This window comes from Pseudorasbora parva, chromosome 13 (assembly GCF_024679245.1).
Source record: "Pseudorasbora parva isolate DD20220531a chromosome 13, ASM2467924v1, whole genome shotgun sequence".
NCBI classification, from domain to species: domain Eukaryota; kingdom Metazoa; phylum Chordata; class Actinopteri; order Cypriniformes; family Gobionidae; genus Pseudorasbora; species Pseudorasbora parva.
The window spans coordinates 38,716,472-38,741,592 of record NC_090184.1 but is presented as its reverse complement, the minus strand read 5'-3'; the positions used below and the strand labels follow the sequence as shown (position 1 = coordinate 38,741,592).

Here is a 25,121-nt window from a genome sequence, read left to right as displayed (position 1 = left end):
GTCACGGTTCATTGCTTGAAATAGCAGTTTTCTCACAATTTACAAATAGTTGGAAACATTTGGGATATTGTAAGAACTCAACTGAACAAAATATATAACATTGACCTGGAGTTTTCTGGATATTTTACTGCAAAAATCCTATAGGGCAACTTTTAAATATTAAAGAAAATGAAAACATACTTACAAGTAAATCCCATTCGACTAAAATAACATCTAATGACTTAAAGACATTCAACATTGTTTATTTGGGTAAATCAGAAGGTTATAATGTCAGCACAAATCATGCTTTTATTCATTATTAAAAAGTATAATCTTCCTTCACAGTTGCAAAAATGCAGTACAAATTCAGCCTATATCACGTGTTTTAGCACAGCTGGAATGCTATATTGAGCAATCAGCATCCAAGACCAGATCTATCTATTTTATAAGAAGTCATCAGACCTTTTAACATGATATGATTTCAAGTCTTCATGTCGCAGCTGCATTAAAGCAGTCCGTCTTAACCACGCGATGCATGTTTGATATGGTGTAAAGAGCAGTAGAGAGCATCTCATAGCATTTCTGTGTGATACTGCTGTTACCATACTGCAAGAATGATTCATCATCAAAAACACGCATCCAGGAACGCTGCCAACAGGCCGAGCATCTGGGAAAACGTGCTCTCTGCTTTAAGCACAACTTAAGATTCCATTGATTTTCATGACGGGAATAAAATCGCACTGGAGTTTAGAGGGCACGTTTTATGGTTCTATCCCAGGAATGAGTGCTGAGATTGTCAGATAGTCCACACAGGATTTGGAACTGAATTTAAAACGCTTAAATTATACACAGCACACAACGTCATTCTTTAAGATGTTCTTATAGTTGACTATCAAAAGGGGTAGATTCGTAGATGAGATGAGGTGGCATCAATAATTTTGCACGTGTTGTCTGTAAATGACTATATTTTAATGACCTGAGTGATCTGTCTTTCTGTGGTGTGCCATGAAGAGAAACTACACCTCAACACTGCCCTCTACTGACAAACACACCATATCGCAACAAAGACAAACGAGCTGTTGACTTGACGCAGGGATGTGAAACTCAGTTCCTGAAGGGCCACAGTCCTGTAGTTTCGCTTCAGCCTCAACTGAACGCACCTGATCCATCTAGTCAAATCCTTCAGGCTTATTTGAAAAATACAGGCAAATTCCAGTTGGAAGTGAGCATCCCTATGCCATTCTCACTTTGAAGAGTCCTTGAAGTGGGGAGGAGTGTTCATTTTATCAGCTATTTTTAAAGCTACACTGTGTGATATTTTCCCCCATCTAGCAGTGAAAAGGTATATGACCATCCAGTGAATAATAGTTTCTGTTCCTTTCAATTCTGATTTCGTTTTAACTTCTACGGTGGCTGATTTAGTCCAAGATTAACATGGCAACCCCCCTCTTCAGATTCGAGACGGTGCCATCGAGTGTTAAAACGCGAAAGGCGAAGCTTGAATTTACGGGTATGTCCCTCTTTGTCTAATGTACTTTCAAGATGGAGGGGAAACATGGCGACCGGCATTCGAACCCCTCACCCGTATGTATTTTCTATGGCATATTATAAACTTACGAGAATACTTTATTACTTGAAAAGAGAAGCTAAAAATAAACTAAAAAAGTTACACAGTGTAGCTTTAAATTTAGTCAAGTCACCTTCATTTATATAGCGCTTTTTACAACATTGATATTTTCCAAAGCAGCTTTACAATGATAAAAGGAAATTAATGGAAGAGAGGTTGTTTAATCTTAGTTAATAAAAACGTCATCATGTTTGTAGCAACTTAATGTAACATAAACATAAAACATAAAAAATATTAATATTCCCTTACAGTATATTTTTAAAAATCTAAAGCCAGTCTTAAACTACCTGCGAAATGCAACATTTAAATATTAATGCATTTATTACTATTATTATGTTTATTATTAAACATAAAGCATTGGCATTCCTTTTATACTACATTAAAAAAAATCTAAATCCAGTTTTAACCTGCCTACAAAATCCACAGGATTAATGCTAATACTACTATTATTATTACCACTTGTTTTACTTCTTTTATAAATATGTTATACTTCTTGTTAAATGACAAACAGTGTTAAATACCAACACTGTGTAAAAAAAAACACAGTATCAATATAGCAATGAGGTGTGAGAAAATGTGTGTGTTTATGAGGCCACAAATGTGTAATGACATGAGTATTATAACGTAAACATGGTTTATAAGGACACTTCCTGTGTCCCTCTAAAACGTGCCCCCATAAACCAGATGGCAAAATGTAAAAATGCTGAAAGTTTTTTGTGAGGGGTAGGTTTAGGGATAGGGTTAGTTTAAGAGGATAGAATATACAGTTTGTACAATATAAATAACATTACGTCTATGGAGATGAGGGTGGTTGTTTTGAAATGATCACATTCACAGTTAAGAAATGTTTATCAACATTTAGCAGCCATATCACCCTGTAGCCCAAGAATGGTTTCCCACTGAAGCTAAGCAGGGCTGAGCCTGGTCAGTACCTGGATGGGAGACCAACTGGTAAAACCAGGTAGCTGCTGGTACAGGTGTTAGTGAGGCCAGCAGGGGGTGCTCACCCTGTGGTCTGTGTGTGTCCTAATGCCCCAGTATAGTGATGGGGACACTATACTGTCAAAGAGCACCGTCCTTCAGATGAGACGTTAAACCGAGGTCCCGTCTCTCTGTGGTTGTTAAAAATCACTTCGATTATTAAATTATGTCCTTCGATAAAGAGTAGGGGTGTAACCCCGGCATCCTGGCCAAATTTGCCCATTGGCCTCTGTCCTCTCCACCAATCAGCTGGTGTGCGGTGGGCGTTCTGGCGCAAAATGGCTGCCGTAGCATCATCCAGGTGGATGCTGCACATTGGTGATGGCTGAGGAGATTTCCCCCTTCTATATGTAAACGCTTTGGGTGTCTAGAAAAGCGCTATATAAATGTAATGAATTATTATTATTATTATTAATCAGAATCATTGCACTTTCATATATAAGCTCATATCTAAATGCATCTATTTTTATTTCCTCTCATAGTAATTCCAAATTATATTCATGTTTTTCTTTTAAAACAACAGCAAAAAAGGTCTATGTATTGTTACAAAGCTGCGTGATTGCATTTATTCATAAAGATCGAGATTTCATGTTTAAATTTATTACAATACATCATTGAGAAGGTTTTTTCGCAAATTTAGTTACAGAAAACTCATAAAGGAACACAGACAGGCTGAAAGAGACTTTCATTTAAGCAGAAAATCTCAGATCGCTGAACTCCTGCTTACTTGTTTGTCTGTGTTTTTAGATCAACTGTGCTTCTTCCGCAAAGAAAGGAAATATTAAAGTAAACACCGGGCCGAAAATGTATCCATTGAAAAGAAAAGCTCTGATTGGGGGATTTAAAATCTTGACATCTGACGACCTCAAGCATGAAAGTCTGTAAATTTTTTATCTCCTCTTTTTTTACGACAAAAACAAGAGTGTTTTTTTTTTTTTAAAGACTACATTTTAGTCTCGTCTTTTTTCGTCAATGTTATTTTATGTTGTTATAGTCACAGTTATCATTTGTTGCCACGTCTCATTATTTTCTCGTGTTAGTTATGGAAAAAAAAATGTTTGTCATGGATTTAGAGCAGGGCACTTGTGTGTCATAATGAAACGTTCTGGAACGCACTTGGCGAAGGGAGCGATGAAACGCCTCATTAGCTTCACATGGAATGATACCACGACAAAGGAATATCTTATTATAGCCGTTAATATACAAATATATATACATAAAAAAAAAAATGCTTTATATGTGTGTGTTCCCAATCTGTGCTTAATTTGATAAGTTAAGCATTAAACACAATTCATACTTATGAAAGTTAATATGAAATACATGTTGAAGATTTTTGGCTGAGACGCAGCCAATAAGAGGTGGCAACGCAGTCGGCCCGGCTTGGTGTGTCCTGGGCTTGAAATGAATCTGTCACCCTGGGTCACGTGACTATAAACAATTAAATTACTTCCTTGAAATGACTATCGCATGTTCCCTACTTTATAACAGACTTGTGGATGGGCCCTTTGCGAAGGGATTGAGTTATGAAACTTTAGGACTTTCGTTTGAAACGCCCCTACAAATGCCGTCCCCTTCCCAAAGTGCCCTTCAAGCATGAATAAACACCCATGTGTGTGTTGAGACTTAACTCGGTAGGACTGTAGCCCTTCCAGAGAGGAGTTTGACACCCCCTGCTAAAGGGTGTCATATCATATCAAATTTGAAGCCTTGAAAAAAGGTTCAGTATACTATGAAAACATTAAAAACTACTCAATGAGAACATTTACTGCAACTAAGCAGCCTACTAAATAGCAATTTACTAATGTCAGATTCATATATTACCATACCATATACAGATTACCACCAACATTTACCATTATGGCACATAAAAATGTGAATAACGTAAGTGGACTAAAACAATTAAAAACAACAAAACAAACAAAAAATGAGTTTTTAAATCAACACTCAAATTCTCTTAAAGTTACCTCACAAATACATTAATAAACTAAACTACATCATCATAAATTGCTACAGTGAATAAAACAGCAATACAAACGAAACAAGAAGTACAACCTCTACAGGAAATAAATAAACGCTCTATTACCCAGTGTATAATTAGCTGTGCATCAACTTTTTATAAAACCTAAAACCTGTTTCCGCTTCATCTTTCCGCACGACTCCATTCAGCCGGTGGATCTCGTGGGCCTTTGGGTTTCTTTATGCGACAGTTGAAACCTGAAGCACAAGACAAACAAAGACAAAGATTAAAATCACCAGGTGTCCTGAGAAACACCAGATAACGGAGCACAGGTCAATATGAACAAATATATTTTAAAGGGTTCTTGGATCATTTCGATTTTTCACGTCCTGAATAACGCTACATCATCAGAGGAGGTGCTAACTCGGATGTTCTGAGCGTTTAAAGGGATACTTCGCTCAAAAATAAACATTCTGTAATTATTTACTCATCCTCATGTCATCCGAAAACATAAGACTGACTTTCTTCTGTGGCTTTCATACAACTATTTTCAAATTGTCATTATTTTTGTTCCACAGATGAAAGTCATAAAGGTTTTGAATGACATTAGCCATGTTATTCCATCCAACTATTGTAAACATTTTGGGATACAACATGTTTTTATCCGATAAAAAGACATGCGCATAAACTGATGGAATCACATTTACTGAATAAATCCCTTGATGAGCAACAAAAAAACACACGTGACTTTGCCTCAACAGTGAATGTGATTAGATAACTGGACTAACCAGCGGACCAATTTCATTGCACAGCATTTCAAATGTTGGTTAGATCATTCTGAAATGCCTGAGCCAAAGTCTGTCCTCAGAATGATTTGGTATAATGACCTCCCAGAAGCGTCTCACATGATTGCGTTCCCAAACATCAGGCATCTGAACGTCTGAATATTTATCGTGTTTCGTCTGCACGCTCTGAGGCGCAAGTAATTTATGATGTAGGACAAAAAGAGCCACAGTTGTCTCCCTGATTGCAAACGGCTATTTTTATTACAGATATTTTGCACCAATTTCCCAGGAAGTGATGAGATTGTTCTCTTGAACCCATGAGATAGAAACAGTGCTTTGTTCGCAAATGTTTTATGCAATATTCCAATTTTGCACATAAGTTAAAGGGATAATTTACACAAAAATGAAAATTCTGTTATCATTTAGGTCCCGTCCACACGAAGCTAGAACTTTCCCAATCTGATCTTTTTTTTTCTCCTTGTTTGAAGAAATATCTGTGGTCACACGAGAGCAATGAAAACGACTCAAAACGATGTAGTATACATGCCAGGCCAGTGTGTGGTGCTGTAATTCTGCCACTGAAATAAACTAAAAATGGAGAAGAAGAGTTGTGGCTAGAAGGGGTATAGCCAAGGGGGTAATCTAGCGCTCGGAAAGCGTTCCACCCATAGGGGCGGCCATTGCTAACCAAGCCATCACCTGCTGTTAGCATCCCATTGACTCTCATTCATTTTTGCGTCACTTTGACAGTGAATAACTTTACATCTGAGGCGTTTAAAGAAACAAGACAATGCATAAAAGGCTCCGTTACCTTGTATCTTACACTATCGCCCCGTAGAAGCTGTTTTTGTAAAAATAGGCTAGCGAATGCGTCATAACCAACGCGACTCTGTCGCACAGTTGAGAAATTACCGTATAGACATGAGGAGACATTCAGAAACAATCTTTTACTGTCTATGAGACAGTCGGGGGGACGTGGAGACATAAAGTCTGACAAAGTCAAGGGAGAAGAATGGGGAGAAGCCCATAGTGAGCCAAAAGCAACGGGAGAAAATATTTAAACAAAGTGATTCAGATTTTACTTTCCACAACTACTAGAAGACCTACAGCAGTCAGACAGGAGGCTTACGTCACATCTACGTCGTCAAGCTCAGTCTGAGCCTGCACAGTTAGCTCAGCCATCAGGAATTGAGTGCCTCTGATTGGCCTCATTTTTCCGCCGTTGACGTCAATGGGATAGCTCTGTCCATTTCTTTTACTGTCTATGGGTATAGCAGTGGTAGGAAGTGAGGCAAAATCTCACGATAAAATAACAATAAATACATTTGCTACTTAAAGGGGGGGTGAAATGCTGTTTCATGCATACTGAGCTTTTTACACTGTTAAAGACTTGGATTCCCATCCTAAACATAGACAAAGTTTCAAAAACTAATGTTGGACGTTTGATGGAGTATTTCTGTGTCAAAAATACTCCTTCCGGTTTCTCACAAGTTTCGGCGAGTTTTTTTCGAGTATGGGTCTATTTGACGTTAATAAGAGCGGAAGGTCCTTGTATGGGCCGTACGGGCTCTTCTCCCGGTAGGGTGCGCGCTCGCGTGACTAGAGCACGCTGTAAACAGTCTCTCAGCTGCAGATCCAGTCGTCCGTGAACCGCGCCGCGCTCCACTTTATTCCTATGGGTGACGTCGAGCGACTTCAACTCTTCAGCACAGCATTCCGGGAATGCAGCGCTGCATTTGAACCGATTTGAACGCAGAAATGACGGGAAGCTTGACAACATCGTTTCAGTTGCGTCTCAAAATGGATTTACACGCCACTGCTGTCACAGGACTTTACCAAATCATACCAAAGAAGTGTGTTTCTGACGGAGCGGTCCCAGCGATAAAGCTTCGACGGTGAGTTAACTTAAACTGCTTCAAATGTCTCTGCTATTGGCTACCGTCGCATGAGTAAACATCAGTAAACTACACGATGGCGTGCTTCGTCATTCAAATGCGCTAACGGTTACTCCATTGTTGTTCTCTGTATAACGTTACAGTATTCTGACGTGCAAAACCGTTTTGCTTGCTACTTCTAAGGTCTAGTCGCATACAATAGTCCATAAACCGAATCATGTCCTCATACTCTGCGAGTAAACACACACAAATGTGGAGAGGCCATTAAATACAGTAACTTACATACCACAGAGACGGACATCCTGATGTTGCCGTTTCTCCTGTTCAATTTATTTCTCCCTCAGATTTGATTGTGGATCATTATCTGTATTAGCTGAGATAGATGGGTTTCTCCACGCTTGAGGACGTCACCGCTTTGCGCGCTTGTCATTCTTTAGCTCCGCCCACACGATACGCCTCCAGGCGCTCGTTTTTTTCCGGAAAGACTCGGTACAGCCTATATTTCTTTTATAAATATGATAAAACTAAAGACTTTTCGGAGATATGAAGGATGCAATACTACTCTATAGGTACTCAAGATTGACATGAGATTGACTGAAACTGAGTGTTTCACCCCCCCTTTAACAGATTTGTGTTTTATTAATGCCTACACCTACCCCAACCCTAAACCTACCCTCACAATAATGCAGATACGGTAATTAAATGACAGAATATTGATGTGCGCATGCCCAGTGCCCGTAGTTGTATCCCTTAACTCTTTCACCAAGCTGGACATAGTGTGATGACATCAGCATTTTGCTAAATATACGGATTGGCTGTACACACGAAAACGTAAGAATGTCGTTTTCAGATTTATCCACTCTATCCACACCCGGTTTCAGAAAATATCGGATTTATGCTTCCAAAATGCCAGATACAGCTAAATGCATCTCCGTGTGGACGGGGCCTAAGACTCCCTCAAGTTGTTCCAAATCTGTATGAGCTGAACACAAAAGAATATTTTGAAAAATGTTGGTAACTAGAGTTGTCTTCCAAAGGCTACGATTACCATCATTTTTCAAAATATCTTCTTTATATCAAAATAATTTCAAGAACTTGAAGGTCAGTAAATTCATTTTTGGGTGAACTATCCCTTTAAATTTTCCCCGTTGGATGGAAACATATTGTTGAGTTGATTGAATAAATGCTTCATTAATAAAGATTGGGGGTTTGTTTCCAGATATGATCCATGTTGCTTTGAGGCTGGGAAACCACCCTGTGATGAGACGTTTTTGTGGTTGTAACTGTGTGTGTGGTCTAGAAAGCTGTTCTCTGCCAACAATCCATCAGTTTACCTATTGTAAAACAGCTATTTATTTATTTTTATTTACTAAATTACAAATTAGCAATTTACACAAGTACAATAAGATTGATTTTGGCAGCCGTGCAGCTTTTAGAGAAACTAGAAACTTGCAGATTTGTCCAAAAAACCCATCCAAACCTAAATATGTATCTGATCAGTACAGAATTAAGACTTTGTGTGCATATGGCGTTACTCACCCAGGCCGCCCGGGGCAAATGGGCTGCTGGTGTCCTTGACAACGCTAGACACATATTCATAATCATCATCTGTAGAAGACTGGCTCTCCGCTGAGAAAAACAAGTTTAATAACTTGAAAACAAAACTCAGAGCATGAGATTGAAACTGACACTGATCTAACACTTCTTCCTGTTTACTGCTAGATAGCGTTTCACACTCATCTGGTTGATAAGGAGCCTCCAGGGAACTGTAACAACTCCTACATCACTAACAACACATGTTACTCTTTATGGTCTGAATTGAATGCATTCGTAAATGGATGGTTGACATATAATATGAGGTCATTCAACCTCAGCTCTGTAGGTTCAAATTTGTCTATACAAACAAGGCAGATGCTCTCATCTGGGTGAACGTTTGGGTGAGATTATATTAACAATGTTTTTGAGAACAGTTATTAATTATGCAGCTTGTCTCTTATTTAAAATATTAGCATGACACCTTACATTTTGCCTTTACTAGTACTAGTGTTAAAATGGCTGTACGGTGTGACCAAAGATGTGTCACAGTTCACCTACTTACACTACTAGGCCTTAAAAGCAGTGCTCGAAGTTGGTCGGTTCGCAGTACCGGAAGTTTTCTGTTTTAATTATTGGCTGCGTCCGAAACCTGGAAAATGCTTCCTTCGGAGGACACATTTCATGGCAGGAAGGCATCAAGGCACGTCTGAATCTAATGTTTCCTTCACTTCCTGTCTCTTGAGAGACCTTCATCTAATCTTCATCTAATCGTGAGGTGCCTTTTTGCACAAAACGCTGCCTTACAAGCCACTGTCTAAAAAAGCAGCGAGGCAACGAGTGAGCTACCTATAGGTTTTCCGGACACATCCATTATCGTACCCTCACTTTTTCTTGTGTACTGGCGCTTCTCACATTGCCGCTATTCTGATGGCCCACACAGAAACACAGAGGCAGACTATTAATGCCTTGTATACACAGAGTGTTTGGAGCTTTTATAAGCTGTACGAAAGCGGTAAGCTGTGACTGAAGCCCAAGTGTTTAATTTTGCACGAGTGCTGTGCAGATCACTGCAGGTGGGTTCACCAGCGCGCTCCAAAAGTGTAAAGATTTGCATGAGCCGAACAGTTAACTTGGCCTAAGCATGGTAATGAGGAGCCATGAATGTCTTGTAATTACATCTTTACTGTAACTAATGCTATAGTTAAACAATAACAAGAATTGTCTTACTTTTAAGTTAGAAAGCTTGATAATATAGACCTTCTTCAATTTTTGACTAAACAATTGGTTTTCCGCATGTGTAAAATGTTCTGCTAATAAGGACTTATAGGAAAATCCTGACATTTACATATTCCAAGAGATGACAGGTAATTAACATGTTCAGTTTAAGAAAATATTATTTAATATTTTAACGCATCAATTCTTAACTTTTTTTCCCGGTTAAAATGATCCCAAATACATTTTTGAGTACCAGCCATTGTTCAAAACTATCTGCTTACCTTAGCTCAATTTATAACAGTAAGCTTGTAGTAATGTTTTTAATTCCAGTGGTATTGGTGGATTTCAGCGGGAAATACTCATCTTTGGAATACTCATTAGGGACTATGATTTGGGACACATTAATTCAATTTTTTTTCTATTTCTCAGTTAATAGACCATAAATCATGTATCATAATTATATATAAAAAATTTAAAAAAGGGATACAATTTGTCAACCCCCATTTAGCCTTAGCATTTTATTTATTTATTTGTGGAATACATTTAAAATCTTTTAATTTTATAAATAATAAACAATACTGATAGATATCATGTATAAATGTCACTTCATTGTTTTCCAGACCAACTTGCATAGTAAATAAAACATGTAACCAACACTTACTTGCACTTGGGGATCGTGAAAGATGACCATGTGGCTGAGGAACAGACATTTCATTTAATTATTTAATGATATTATTTGCAGATCCTAATCTGTGATTATCAGGGTTAAAAATACTGTGATCATCAGTCAAATACACATTAGAATCATATTCAGTGGAAATATTCAATCTGTCAGGTTATTTTTACTAAATGTACTGTCTGTAATTATTTGCTTAAGCTTGTTAACTTGTGAGTGTGATCTCAGCTAGAAGCCTCATATCACAGGAAGAGGCTGAATGTGAATCTGATGTGAAACACAAACAGAGGGGAAATCTGACACATCTACAAGTGTGCAGAGAGGAAATACAGGCCAATAACTACGTATAAATGATTAATCTGTACTTAGCACTTTCCTTTGGCATCTAATATTCTAACATGAAGACCGAACAAACCCATCTGCAAAGCAAAAATGACTGCATAATCTTAATACCAAACAGTTGATTTACCTGTGCATCTCTATTCATGGACCTCAACTCCCCTGAGAGAGGAAAAAAGATTTATTCAGAATTAATTTTAAAAAAGTATTATCTTGGATATAACTGAATCAACACCACCATTACAACTACAAAAAAAGTATTGCAAATTATTTTACTGTTTACAATTAGTTTTAAGAGGCAAAATATGTATTTTTAGGCATTGTACATCTCTAAATATTAATAAAAACACAGTAAGCCATTGGTAGGTTGATATTTAACTGGTGTGTAAACACTGGTGCTATACAAACATCTGATGTTTTACCTTTTGGCTCAGCAAATGCTGTGATTTTGGAGGCGAAAATATCTGCTTATTTGACCAATGGCAGTTTATGAAACCTGCTTGAAAACACTGGCTATGTTCAAAAAGTAAAACTCTCTTACTACTTATTGAATACTGTTCAGTATGCACTGTATGTTGCTGACTATTTCTATTTGGTGGCACAGAAATTACACACTTCACCTGTTAGGACTCTGTCGATACTTTACAAGTTCAAATAACAGATGAAACAGAGGCATTTTAATTCCCTGAGAGATATGGAAATATAAGCTTCAAAAATAACTGAATTTTAAAAGATAAACACCAAAGGAGAGGGCTCTGAATACCCTGGTGATCACATGAAAGAGAAGAACTCATATAGAACAGAGTCATGAGAGGACAGTGAAAACTGCAAGCAGAAGTTTCCTAACTTTGCTCTCCTAAAACAAACAAGTTCCCTCTGTCTGAAATGATCTTGCATTTTTTGTCTACTTTAATTCATCGTCAGTTCAGCAAGATTCGCAGTATAAAAGATGTTGATGGTCTGTGCAAAACTTAAATGGTAGATAGTTGCCAGGGCGTTGCTATGCAGTTGCTACAGTGCTGCTGTGGGTGGTTTCCGGGGCGTTTATATGCTGTTGTTAGGATGTTTTAAGTGGTTTCCAGGATGTTCCTTGAACACCCTAGCAAGTCCATATTATTGCAATGAAAATCCCCCTGCAACACCCTAGCAACTGCATAGCAACACCCTGCTAACCACTCAAAACACCCCAGCAACTGCATATCAACACCCTGGAAACCACCCACAGCCCTGGCAACTATACACACGTTTTGCACTGACCAATGTTTGTGTTGTTCTAGCGAACTATCATACAGGTCCTTCTAAAAAAATTAGCATATTGTGATAAAAGTCCATTATTTATGTAATGATAAAAATTAAACTTTCATATATTTTAGATTCATTGCACACCAACTGAAATATTTCAGGTCTTTTATTGTTTTAATACTAATGATTTTGGCATACAGCGCATAAAACCCAAAATTCCTATCTCAAAAAATTAGCATATCATGAAAAGGTTCTCTAAACGAGCTATTAACCTAATCATCTGAATCAACTAATTAACTCTAAACACCTGCAAAAGATTCCTGAGGCTTTTAAAAACTCCCAGCCTGGTTCATTGCTCAAAACCGCAATCATGGGTAAGACTGCCGACCTGACTGCTGTCCAGAAGGCCATCATTGACACCCTCAAGTGAGAGGGTAAGACACAGAAAGAAATTTTTGAACGAATCGGCTGTTCCCAGAGTGCTGTATCAAGGCACCTCAGTGGTAAGTCTATGGGAAGGAAAAAGTGTGGCAAAAACGCTGCACAACGAGAAAAGGTGACCGGACCCTGAGGAAGATTGTGGAGAAGTAAGTCCAAAGTACTTTTTTTGGATGAAAGCAAATTTTGCATGTCATTCGGAAATCAAGGTGCCAGAGTCTGGAGGAAGACTGGGGAAAAGGAAATGCCAAAATGCCTGAAGTCCAGTGTCAAGTACCCACAGTCAGTGATGGTCTGGGGTGCCATGTCAGCTGCTGGTGTTGGTCCACTGTGTTTTATCAAGGGCAGGGTCAATGCAGCTAGCTATCAGGAGATTTTGGAGCACTTCATGCTTTCATCTGCTGAAAAGCTTTATGGAGACGACCAGCATGACCTGACACCTGCTCACAGTGCCAAAACCACTGGTCAACAATGGTTTACTGACCATGGTATTACTGTGCTCAATTGGCCTGCCAACTCTCCTGACCTGAACCCCATAGAGAATCTGTGGGATATTGTGAAGAGAAAGTTGAGAGACGCAAGACCCAACACTCTGGATGAGCTTAAGGCCGCTATCGAAGCATCCTGGGCCTCCATAACACCTCAGCAGTGCCACAGGCTGATCGCCTCCATGCCACGCCGCATTGAAGCAGTCATTTCTGCAAAAGGATTCCCCACCAAGTATTGAGTGCATAACTGAACATAATTATTTGAAGGTTGACTTTTTTGTATTAAAAACACTTTTCTTTTATTGGTCGGATGAAATATGCTAATTTTTGGAGATCATCAGTATTAAAACAATAAAAGACCTGACATATTTCAGTTGGTGTGCAATTAATCTAAAATATATGAAAGTTTAATGTTTATCATTACATTATGGAAAATAATGAACTTTTATCACAATATGCTCATATTTTGAGAAGGACCTGTACAATTAAAACTGCATTTTCTTTAATTAATTTTCTTCATTTTCAAACTTTTTTATTAATTTACATAAAATAAAAATCGATTAAAAAACATAAAATGAAACAAAATGAAAATGCCTTGGCAACTAACTGAAAAAATAAAAAATTTAATTTGCAGTACTAAAATGACTAAAAACATTAACAGAAATAAAAATACATTAAAGCAAAATTCTTTATAAAACTACAACATTGTATAAAATCTATAATAGCATAATATAAATAATACTACAATAATACTGGTTCAAGGTCAGTGCTTTGTGGTTACTTAATGGATACTGAAATGTATGCTTTATTCGTCAGGTGAAAATCAAACAAAGCCACCACTAATTGTGGAATAAAAGATGAATTTGATAAAAATACGAGCCATTCAAATTGTCTCTTACCTGGCAATAGCTCATAACCCTCATGATCTGCTCCTTTAGGTGCCAGTCCTCCTCTCTGATTGGCTGTTATTGATTTGTCATAAACTGGTGAGTGGGGAGGAGGAAGGAATGATCCAGGTCTGTTTTTTGGTTTGACTGCACTGTAGAGAGCATTGTTATTGCTTTTCTCTAAATTTCCATTGTCATAGTAATGAACAGTCATCGAATGGGGGGCAGAGCTGGGGGGCTGCAATTTTGACTTGTTGACGACTGCATAAGTGTCATTCATCCTGGCCTGAGGAAGAGGATAAGAAAGCCTGGCCTTGAGGGGAGGATTTCTGAAACCACACACAGACAAGTACACATTTACAGTTCGCATGAAATGAAAATTCACTAAATTCCTACATCTCAAATATAACGAAGGCCAGCTAGTAAGAGCTGTTCAAGTTAACCTCACTGTCCTGGCCTCAAAAGGCATTTTTCAAGGGAGGATTTCAAGGGAGGACCCGATTTGTCATGACACTGGAAACGCCGGTTTGAATCCCATTCAGAGGGCAGAGCTAGTAGAACCGAAGGGGTTATATTGATGCCATGACCCGGATGGGAGTGAAGCTTAGGGAGGCCAGGTAGTAAGAGCTGTACGTGTAAACCTTACTCCCCAGGCCTCAAGAGGCAAATTAGCGACTGAGGCTAGAAGCTGTAGTTTATAGCGCCCTTGTTAGCATGCCCAGTCCCATGCCGGAAACAGCAGTTTCAATCCCGCTCGGAGCAGTGCTAGCAGAACCGAAGGGGTTACATCAACAACGATGCTTTAACAACCAAGTCCTTACCCCACATTTAGCAAGCTATCATTTAACATATAATTGTACATATTTTATCTAAAGCAGCATAAAGTACACTTATTAGGGGCATTCTGTGATCTTACTTACAGGACAATAAAATGGGTGAGAAATTGGTGAGAAACACAAGAGCTGTTAGAGGCTTGTAGTTGACATTTTCCGGTAGACAAGCAACCACAAAAAAAGTAAGAATCATAATATAATATAATCCTTATGCTAAAGAGATCAGGTCAATTATTTTGCTAGTTTATAAATAAATGGGTATTTGTGACAATGTAGATTGCATTAGATTATACAGTGATGTAATACTAGTAGCTCACTCATATTTTGCTCTGGGTGTCTTGAATACATTGGTGCATTGTGAGACCCCATACACAGCAACGTATAATGACCAACTGTCACATTTGCATTCGATATGTCTTAAGAAATATGTTATTTATGCAATAACAGAACATAGTGACTTGAAATGATTAACTGCTCTGTATAATCTGAGCAGGCATTCATGCAAAATATTCACATCTTTGGATCAATATTCATTACAAAAGTCATATTCATCTGTATGCAAAGCAGAAATGCCACCATGAATGCCACTGTGCAAAGAAATATATACCCAGCTATCGATGACTCATGAGATTAACTCTGATGTAGTTACGTGTTAGACAAGAAAAGTTCAAATTGCTCCCTGTGGTGTGTGAGACAGAACCAACAATAACAGCTTGCGTCTTGGCTGAGTCCACCTGTGTGACGCACGGTCCCTTAGTTAGCAGATTCGGGCTGTTGTCAATCTCAAATTGGCCTCTGACTGTGTTGCCACCAGCGATTTTAATCACAGACATCTGCAAAATTTGTAAATGAGGGGCTTTTGTGGTCTTACCGTGTTTTAGAGGATACGTTGTAGCTGCCTAATGATCCTGATTTCAATGGAGCCTTTGGCGGAACCGCATTGATGTACAGAGAGGTCGAAGTCTTGTATTTCCAATATATATAAAAAAAGACAAACAAAATGTGAAATGCATACACCGTGTGGTAAAGCAGCTACACAGAGCGTCTATGTTAAACTGCTGAAAGATGCTAGAGCATTTGAATAGAGGAAGCACACAGCGAGCACATTTCCTGCTAAACTGCCTTTTAAAGCTCAGGGCTCAAGGTCTTGAGGAAGTAAAACAAGATGTGATGTAAAAATGGGAGATTCAATGGCAGAGAGATTTCATTATAAAACAACAATCACACAAAATTATTATTTTTTTTACCAATGATGACCTACCTGTCCTTTTTAATTTTATTTATTTAAACTACCGTTTAAAAGTTTGGGGTCTGATTTTTTTTTTTCAGAGAGCAGCAGTTCGTGTCTTACCTCTGTAGGCTTGTTTTTCGCCTGCAAGAACTTCTGAAACATCTGAGCAACTGTATGAAAGAGAAATCCGTACTGCTCCTGAGGAAATTCACACAAACATGACTCTTGATATCAGGAATAAACATGGTGTTGTTGAATATGACAGACAGGGCTGAATGAGCCTATCCATGTGCTCGGATTAGATAAAAACATAGCTTGAGCTGCTTTAATGGCCAGAAGATTCAAATATAGCTTAAAAACTTAAGTTGTAGATGCTTTCCATTGTCTGTGGCATACAAATAAATCATGTTCTGATGTTACCTTGGTCTGCACAGCTGAATGTCTCTGTCTTCTGAGCTCTAACACCAGGTCCAAGATATTAAAATCCTCCTGTATTTGCTAAGAATAAATTAATGCATATATAATTTAGAATTTAAGAACAGAACACTCCACACACGCACACGCACACGCACACGCACACACACACCCACACACACACCTGGTTCACTATCTTTGTGGGGACTCTCCATAGGCGTAATGGTTTTTATACTGTACAAACCGTATTTTCTATCCCCTTACACTGCCCCTGCCCCTAAACCTACCCATCAAAGGAAACATTCTGCATTTTTACTTTCTCAAAAAAAGTCATCCTGTATGATTTATAAGCCTTTTGAAAAGGGGGCACCGCTGGCTGGTTCCCACAATGTAGGTAATCTCAGGTTTTACTATCCTTATGGGGAAATTTGGTCCCTACAATCTACTATGTAATATAACCCCCCCCCCCCCCCCCCACACACACACACACACACACACACATACATATACAGTGCCTTGCAAAAGTATTCGGCCCCCTTGAACTTTGCGAACTTTTGCCACATTTCAGGCTTCAAACATAATGATATGAAACTAATTTTTTGTGAAGAATCAAGTGGGACACAATCATGAAGTGGAATTAAATTTATTGGATATTTCAAACTTTTTTTCAAAAACTGAAAAATTGGGCATGCAAAATTATTCGGCCCCCTTAAGTTAATACTTTGTAGTGCCACCTTTTGCCGCAATTACAGCTGTAAGACGCTTGGGGTATGTCTCTCAGTTTTGCACATTGAGAGACTGAAATTTTTGCCCATTCCTCCTTGCAGAACAGCTCGAGCTCAGTGAGGTTGGATGGAGAGTGTTTGTGAACAGCAGTTTTCAGTTCTTTCCACAGATTCTCGATTGGATTCAGGTCTGGACTTTGACTTGGCCATTCTAACACCTGGATATGTTTATTTTTGAACCATTCCATTGTAGATTTTGCTTTATGTTTTGGATCATTGTCTTGTTGGAAGACAAATCTCTGTCCCAGTCTCAGATCTTTTGCAGACTCCATCAGGTTTTCTTCCAGAATGGTCCTGTATTTGGCTCCATCCATCTTCCCTGTCCCTGCTGAAGAAAAGCAGGCCCAAACCATGATGCTGCCACCACCATGTGTGACAGTGGGGATGGTGTGTTCAGGGTGATGAGCTGCGTTGCTGTTACGTCAAACATAACGTTTTGCATTGTTGCCAAAAAGTTACATTTTGGTTTCATCTGACCAGAGCACCTTCTTCCACATGTTTGGTGTGTCTCCCAGGTGGCTTGTGGCAAACTTTAAACAACACTTTTTATGGATATCTTTAAGAAATGGCTTTCTTCTTGCCACTCTTCCATAAAGGCCAGATTTTAAGCTGAAAGTTTAGAGGGATGGCCAGGTCTTGATAGATTTGCAGTGGTCTGATACTCCTTCCATTTCAATATTATTGCTTGCACAGTGCTCCTTGGGAAGTTTAAAGCTTGGGAAATCTTTTTGTATCCAAATCCGTCTTTAAACTTCTCCACAACAGTATCTCGGACCTGCCTGGTGTGTTCCTTGTTCTTCATGATGCTCTCTGCGCTTTAAACGGACCTCTGAGACTATCACAGTGCAGGTGCATTTATACGGAGACTTGATTACACACAGGTGGATTCTATTTATCATCATTAGTCATTTAGGTCAACATTGGATCATTCAGAGATCCTCACTGAACTTCTGGAGAGAGTTTGCTGCACTGAAAGTAAAGGGGCCGAATAATTTTGCGCGCCCAATTTTTCAGTTTTTGATTTGTTAAAAAAGTTTGAAATATCCAATAAATGTAATTCCACTTTATGATTGTGTCCCACTTGTTGTTGATTCTTCACAAAAAAATACAGTTTTATATCTTTATGTTTGAAATGTGGCAAAAGGTTGCAAAGTTCAAGGGGGCCGAATACTTTCACAAGGCACTGTATATATATAAAGTTGTGAATTTGTGTTGGTTATGATGTTAATACCTCTGTCAGTAGTAGATCATTGACATAGTCCACAGCACAAATGACCCCGGTTCTACCGCAGCCGGCACTGTAAAGCAAGAGAAGCCATCACATTTCCATATCATGATATGATCCATTCTCCCCTGAGTCTTGGTTCAGAGGGTCACAGGGGGAATTATGGGTCATATTGTCAGACAGAGCCTCTCTCATGTATATAGAGAGAGGGTAATGAGTGAATCTGTGCCGAAGTCTGGAAGTTAACTGGCTTTTCCAGCGCCACATCAGGTGCTGAATATTTAACATGTCTCACTTCATTTAAATGGTGCCATTAAAATGCATGGAACCAGAGGAACACAGGCCGGCCCCTGCTGCACCCTAACAACACGGACGGACTCGACCTGATGAATTTTCATGGGCAGATGGGTCATTTGTCAGAGGCACAGAAAAACACAGAGACGGCTGTGTGTGTGATACAGACCTGCAGTGGATCACTACAGGGTCCGTCTGGTTACCCTGTTTTTGGCGAGCCAACTCCATCATACCCAGAATGCCATCCGGCATGTCTGGAATTCCGTGGTCCGGCCAGGCAGTATACTGGAAATGAGATACTTTACGAGATTCCTGTGTGGAAAAGATGGCAAGTTTTGACCTCTGAATGGATGACGGTTTCTATACCAAATTACAAAATATGAAATGAGCTAAAATAGGAAACCTTACTAAGATGGTTATAGTGGTTCCTTTTTTGGTAAACAGTGTTTTACAAGACACTCAAAATGACTGCAGTTTTGTGGTTTGACAGATTTTCTTTAAATAGAAACCCTCACTATAAAAATCTATCACCAGTATACTGTATATATAGCAGAGAGACTGCCCCCCCCCCCTAAAAAGTTGCTATTTAAATTTAAGTAGGAAAATACTTAAGATTCTATGATTGAATGATTATTGCAGTGATTATTTCTAGCACGTTATATATTTGGCAACTGTTCTTAATCTATATATTACTGATGGAGTGTGTAGCTTTTCATTTCTTAAACCATGTTGGAAGACACATCATGGCCATATTCCAGGATGACAATGTCAAGATCCATTAGGCTCAAATGTGAAAGAATGGTTGGGAGGGAGCACAAAGAATAATTTTCACACCTCTGAATCCAGACATTAAATTGTTAGTTCACACAAAAATATAAATTAGGTCATTAATTCCTCACCCTCAAGTCGTTCCAAACCCGTAAGACCTTCGCTCATCTTTGGAACACAAATTAAATATTTTTGATGAAATCCAAGAGCTTTCTGATCCTACACTTACTGCATCATAATCACCGCTTTTAAGGCCCAGAAAGATAGCATGACTATAATGATTTTATTCAACAATTCTTCATTTCCATGTCAGTCTCTAATGCTGTTCATGTTGTGAACACAGTGCAGCGCTTCCGGGTTTTACGCCAGAACGCTGGCTCTTTATTGGCCAGCTCCTGCATAACCACCACATGCATCGTGGTGCTCACATGAACAGCGTCGGAGACTCACACAGAAGAGAAGAAATTGCTGAATAAAGTTATTTTTGTTGCTTTGTTGCTTCATAACATTAAAGGTGGGGAAAGTGCTTTCTGGTAACTGTTTTTGTTATTTCAAATGACCAAAACAAACACGCCCCTACCCCCAAAAGGGTCTCGCCCCTATTTTGATAGCTCCGCCCCACACATACGTAACCCAGGCAGTGACTATGGCAGAATCTGTGTTACAAATCCAGGATGAATATTCAATGAAAAAGTCATCCCTTCCATCACAAAAGACAAACTGTTCTTAAGAAGAACTCGATGAGCACAAGCATGACAGTCCAACTAACGAACATATTACAATTATGACCAGATTAGAGAGTTATAGCGATCACGAAAACACAAATCGTTCTCTTGACAACTCGATAGTACACGCGCACGATAGTCCAGCAAACGACATATTACAATTATGACAGGATAAGAGTTATATAGATCATGAAAAGAGGAAAAAAACATATATTAGGAGTATAGTATCTTACTTGTCGAACACATTTTGTAAACTGACGCTTGAAACAGACAGTGAGGAGATTTAGATGCTCAACACGGTGTGGAAATGAATGGTCTTTATCATCGCTGAAGTGAGCAATAATACGATCGCAAATGGACAAACAAGCAAACATGACACAAAACAAGCATATTCAAGCAAAAGCCAGCATATATTACTTCTCGGCTAATGTCCGTTATTATGTGTGTCTTGTGTTTTGAATAATGATATGAACTCTATGCATGCACTGAGCGCTCTCGCCTCACCATCAATAGTAGACGCGCCCCTTACCTGCTGATTGGATACAAGTTTGTTATTGGACTCAGCCTGAGTCCGTTTTGTAAAACGGTTTTGAAATAACACTTACCCCACCTTTAAGGTTGAACGACTGTAGTCAAATGGGCTATTTTAACAATGTCTTTACTACCTTTCTGGACCTTGAAAGCGGTGATTACATTGCAGCCTATGTGGAGTCAGAAAGCGCTCAGATTTCATCAAAATCTTGATGAATCTTAATTGGTTAGCAAGGGTGAGTAATGACAGAATTTAAATTTAAATTCATTGAAAGTCTTTGGGATGTGCTGGAGGAGACTTTACAGAGTGCTGGACTCTTACATTGTCAATACAAGATCTTGACCACAAACTGATGCACATCATGATGGAAATAACATCACGTTTATTGTTATTGTTAAATGATGTGTCTTAGTTTCTACATGGTTATTAAAAAAATTAAAAGCTTTAGACTCCGTCAGTTAGTGTTAGAAGAACAGTTGCCAAACATATAACATGCTAGAAACATTATAATCAATGATCCAATTATAGACCCTTAAGCATCTATATCTATATCTATCTACTACTACTACTTGCCTATTTAAATATAAACAATTCCATTACATCAGCTCTATATCATATCTACTAATGACACACTGGAGACACCACTTACATCACAATATTTTACCACCAATGTCCGAACAATGACTTCCTCATTTGGTTTCAACTCCTCAAACTAAAGACAAAAATGACAGTAATCAGAAGAACTTCCTATTGTGGGGCCTTGCAACAGCATGAACAACACTTTGCATCAAACCACTGACAAAAAAACTGACAATGCTTTTGTGGAAGCCTTAAAAAAAACATCAAAAAGAACTGTTGTGAAAGATTAACATCCTGTATCTTAGACTGCTGAATTGCTCACAGTTCATTGTTGATGAGCACAGAAAACACTTACATTTGAGACAGTAAAGGGACCGAAAGTGGATGTCTCTATGGTTGATGACCAGTAAACTTCACATTTTTTCTAAACAACAGAGAGGTTGTTAAAACAGTAGATGCCAAGAAAATGTCAAGCGTATGACCCAACAACAAAGGAAATATAAACATTACCTTTCCCAACTCAATCTCTCTACAAGCCATGATTATGACCTAACAAGAAGGAAAAGAACAGACCAGACTTTAAAAAGTGGAAATAGTTAAAAAGCAATACAATTCTGTGTTGAAGATCAGGGCCGTGCAGAGACCGTTGGAGGGGCAGGTGCTCAAAGTATAAAAGGGGCACATGGAACAAGGCTTTTAATTGGGCTGTGCTCAAAATATCAATACAGCAATATATTGTAACACATTCCTTTCTGATACGCGTTTCAATACGGATGTTTCTGTACTGATATGGCAGCAAATGCCTTGATGCAGTTCTGAAAAGAAACCTTTAAAAGTTCAAAAGTTAAACAAATATTTTAAAAATGTAAAAAAAAAAAACTTATCCAAAGCGCTTTCCATTTTTGCCTCACATTCACCCATTCATACACCGACGGCGATGTCAGCCATGTAAGGCGCCATCCAGCTCATCGGGAGCAGCTGGGGTTAAGTGTCTTGCTCATGGACACTTCGACACTTGGTCAGGTGGATCCGGGGATTGAACCACCAACCTTTCGGTTTGTAGACAACCTACATGAACCACTGAGCCACTGCCGCCCCCACAACTTTCCACCTATTAATAACTCTGGGATTAGAAACTGTTATACTTATGATTCTGTTATACAGAATAGTAAAGAACAGCTGTTATAGTAAACTGTGTAGGTAGGACATGGTCATTATTCAAAATCAACGTGGCCTGTTAGGTACAGTACTGAAGTGTTTTATTTAACGTCATGTCAGTATCTGTGGCTATTTTCATGGCAAAAACTGAATATATACAGGAGTTACATTTATGCAATAAAAATAAAAACCAGTAAATGAACACTACCAATTTCAATATTTATTAGGCTTTAAAAAAACACTTAATTTAAGTGAACTTAAAACAATCTTTATATAAACCCATTATAATAAATGTTATATTTACCGGTGGCCTTTTAGAAAGAAAACGTACAGTAGTAGTAACACCTTTCTGAACTGCACAAATAAATTAAATACAGATGAATTATCATTAAAGCTACACTTTTCTCTGTGATGAACATTATTGACATGAACATGATTGAAACCTGTTCTGAATTTATATAGGCCTAACGTTATATTTTTAATGATAATAAAAAACAGATATAGGCTAATTCAGAGGATGAAAAACTATAAGCCTTTACCAGTGTTTTTTAAAATAAATATTGGAATAAAAATAATAGGTTAAAGTATAAATAGTTTTTAGTAAAATAACAAAGACAAGACTGTGTAATTCTACGCCCGTGAAACTTTTCTCAAAAGATGAGGTCGACGGGTGAAAGGTCATCATCACGTGAATCATTTAATTTATTTAAATTTACTAATAGTTAGATTGGGCAGGCCTTCACAAAAGGGGCCTTTAATTATATGTATAGGCCTATATATAAATATAATAGTTTTTTTTTTCTTGACAAAAAGGGCACTTTTTGTTGAAGATATAATGCATAATTATAGACCTCTACATCACCTTTACATTGTGTTGCCAAATCATACGCCAGAAATCAACCACTGTGCTGCTCAAAGGGCCTTGGGTGGCAATATACATCTTGTTTTTAGCAGCTCCCTAGTGGGGGAAAAAAATAAGGGAAAATGATAATAATAAATAATAAAAAAAAAAAAACGATTTTCTATCTATATGCTTCAAAAAAAATATCTGGACTACTACCACTACAGCAAAGTGTCTTACACATTCAGTGTAAAATGAACTACTACGTTCTTAAAAAAAATTTTGGTCACATATTATTTTGCCTACCACAAAAAAAAGAGCGTAATGCTCCTAATAAGAAGTTAAAATCCTGCAGTACCTTGATGAAGCTGGCATTAATATAATCAGACTCATATTCAGATGTGGTTGGCGTTAGACAGACTCTGGTCTGATCATCTGGAATACAAAAACATAACAAAACAAGATTTGCACACTTTGCCACTCATCAGTGTGAGTAACTCATAATAATTTATCAGGCAACACATTGTGGAGACTCAATCATGAAATATTATGACATGCTTTTGGCATTGCAATGATAACAAAAACAGTACTGTAACTATAGGAGGCATGTTTTGACAGATGTGACAGAGAATGATGTAAAAAAAATGGTGCATTATTCTGTCATGCTGAGAGAAACTGTGAATCACAAATATTTCAAGGCTGATGAGATCTGAGCTTACTGTCAGATGCTGATAGGACATTAAAGTATGAAATATATCAACACATGAAAAGTGTTATTCTTAGCATCAGTAAAAATGGATTGCACATGCAAATAATATAAAACACTGTATATGCCATTGTTTTTCTGTCAAAGTGCGTTTATGAAAGTAATGTTTAGTGAAAATATAAATATATTTATTTTTGACACCCACACACGTGCGCGCACTCCTGGAAATAAATGTAATATAGTTTCGGGAGGGACCAGTGAAAATATTTATTAATAAGCACTGAAAACAAAATCAGTCTCACTGCAGTACTAATTGAATTACACTCAGATTTATTATAACAATTGTATGAAAAGAAAATGAATTGCATTGAATTTAATTAGATAAACTTTTTTAAACCTAGAAATACCCTTAATAACCCTTAATAACCCTTAATAATTAAAAGAAACTTTCTGTAATAAGACTACGTACAGGGAAGAATATCCCTATAGCGGTTTTTCTTTGCATTTTCTTTGATTTCTCCAGCCGCAGTGGTCAGGCCAAAATCCTCTTTCAGTGATCCACTTTTCTGTCGTATCAACTGAAAAAAGAATGAGAAAACACACAGGTATGAGTCGAGATCAAAATTTTATGAGGAGGAAACAGGTATAAGACTCATTTTAGTAGCATGTGGGTGGGTTGCACAATCTGACCACAAGGTGGCGTCCTATTGCTTATTATGCTATGGGGGATTCCTTTAAACAGCTCATACCAGCCATGAAAAAAATATCTTTTTTTAAGGGTGGATATGGTTTGTAAAAAACATTCAAGATCAAACGCAAATTAATGCTAATTATGCTAGAGATCAAACATACTAAAACCTCAAATATAACATTAACTTTATGCATTTACAGCAGGACTGCACGGTTATGACAAAAATCATACCTGTCGGTTATTCCCATGAAAATGTATTGCGATTATTAACTACGATTATCACAATTGAATCCA

General features: G+C 38.0%; 1 protein-coding gene across 1 annotated transcript in view; it reads right to left on the bottom strand.

Moving 5' to 3' along the window:
- Positions 1-1,619: 1,619 nt before the first annotated feature.
- ptpn18 (protein tyrosine phosphatase non-receptor type 18) overlaps positions 1,620-25,121 on the bottom strand; it is a 30,345-nt gene continuing 6,843 nt past the window's right edge. Inside the window, exons 2-17 of the mRNA XM_067414326.1 lie at positions 24,606-24,714; positions 23,789-23,865; positions 23,452-23,547; positions 21,942-21,980; positions 21,787-21,855; positions 21,502-21,564; positions 18,997-19,139; positions 18,540-18,606; positions 16,530-16,607; positions 16,230-16,307; positions 15,750-15,841; positions 14,058-14,374; positions 11,121-11,152; positions 10,637-10,670; positions 8,764-8,853; positions 1,620-4,801 (exon numbers count right to left, since the gene is read on the bottom strand). Coding sequence (XP_067270427.1) covers positions 4,728-4,801; positions 8,764-8,853; positions 10,637-10,670; positions 11,121-11,152; positions 14,058-14,374; positions 15,750-15,841; positions 16,230-16,307; positions 16,530-16,607; positions 18,540-18,606; positions 18,997-19,139; positions 21,502-21,564; positions 21,787-21,855; positions 21,942-21,980; positions 23,452-23,547; positions 23,789-23,865; positions 24,606-24,714 — 1,458 coding nt within the window. The 3' untranslated portion in view covers positions 1,620-4,727. The remainder of the gene's footprint in view (positions 4,802-8,763; positions 8,854-10,636; positions 10,671-11,120; positions 11,153-14,057; positions 14,375-15,749; positions 15,842-16,229; positions 16,308-16,529; positions 16,608-18,539; positions 18,607-18,996; positions 19,140-21,501; positions 21,565-21,786; positions 21,856-21,941; positions 21,981-23,451; positions 23,548-23,788; positions 23,866-24,605; positions 24,715-25,121) is intronic.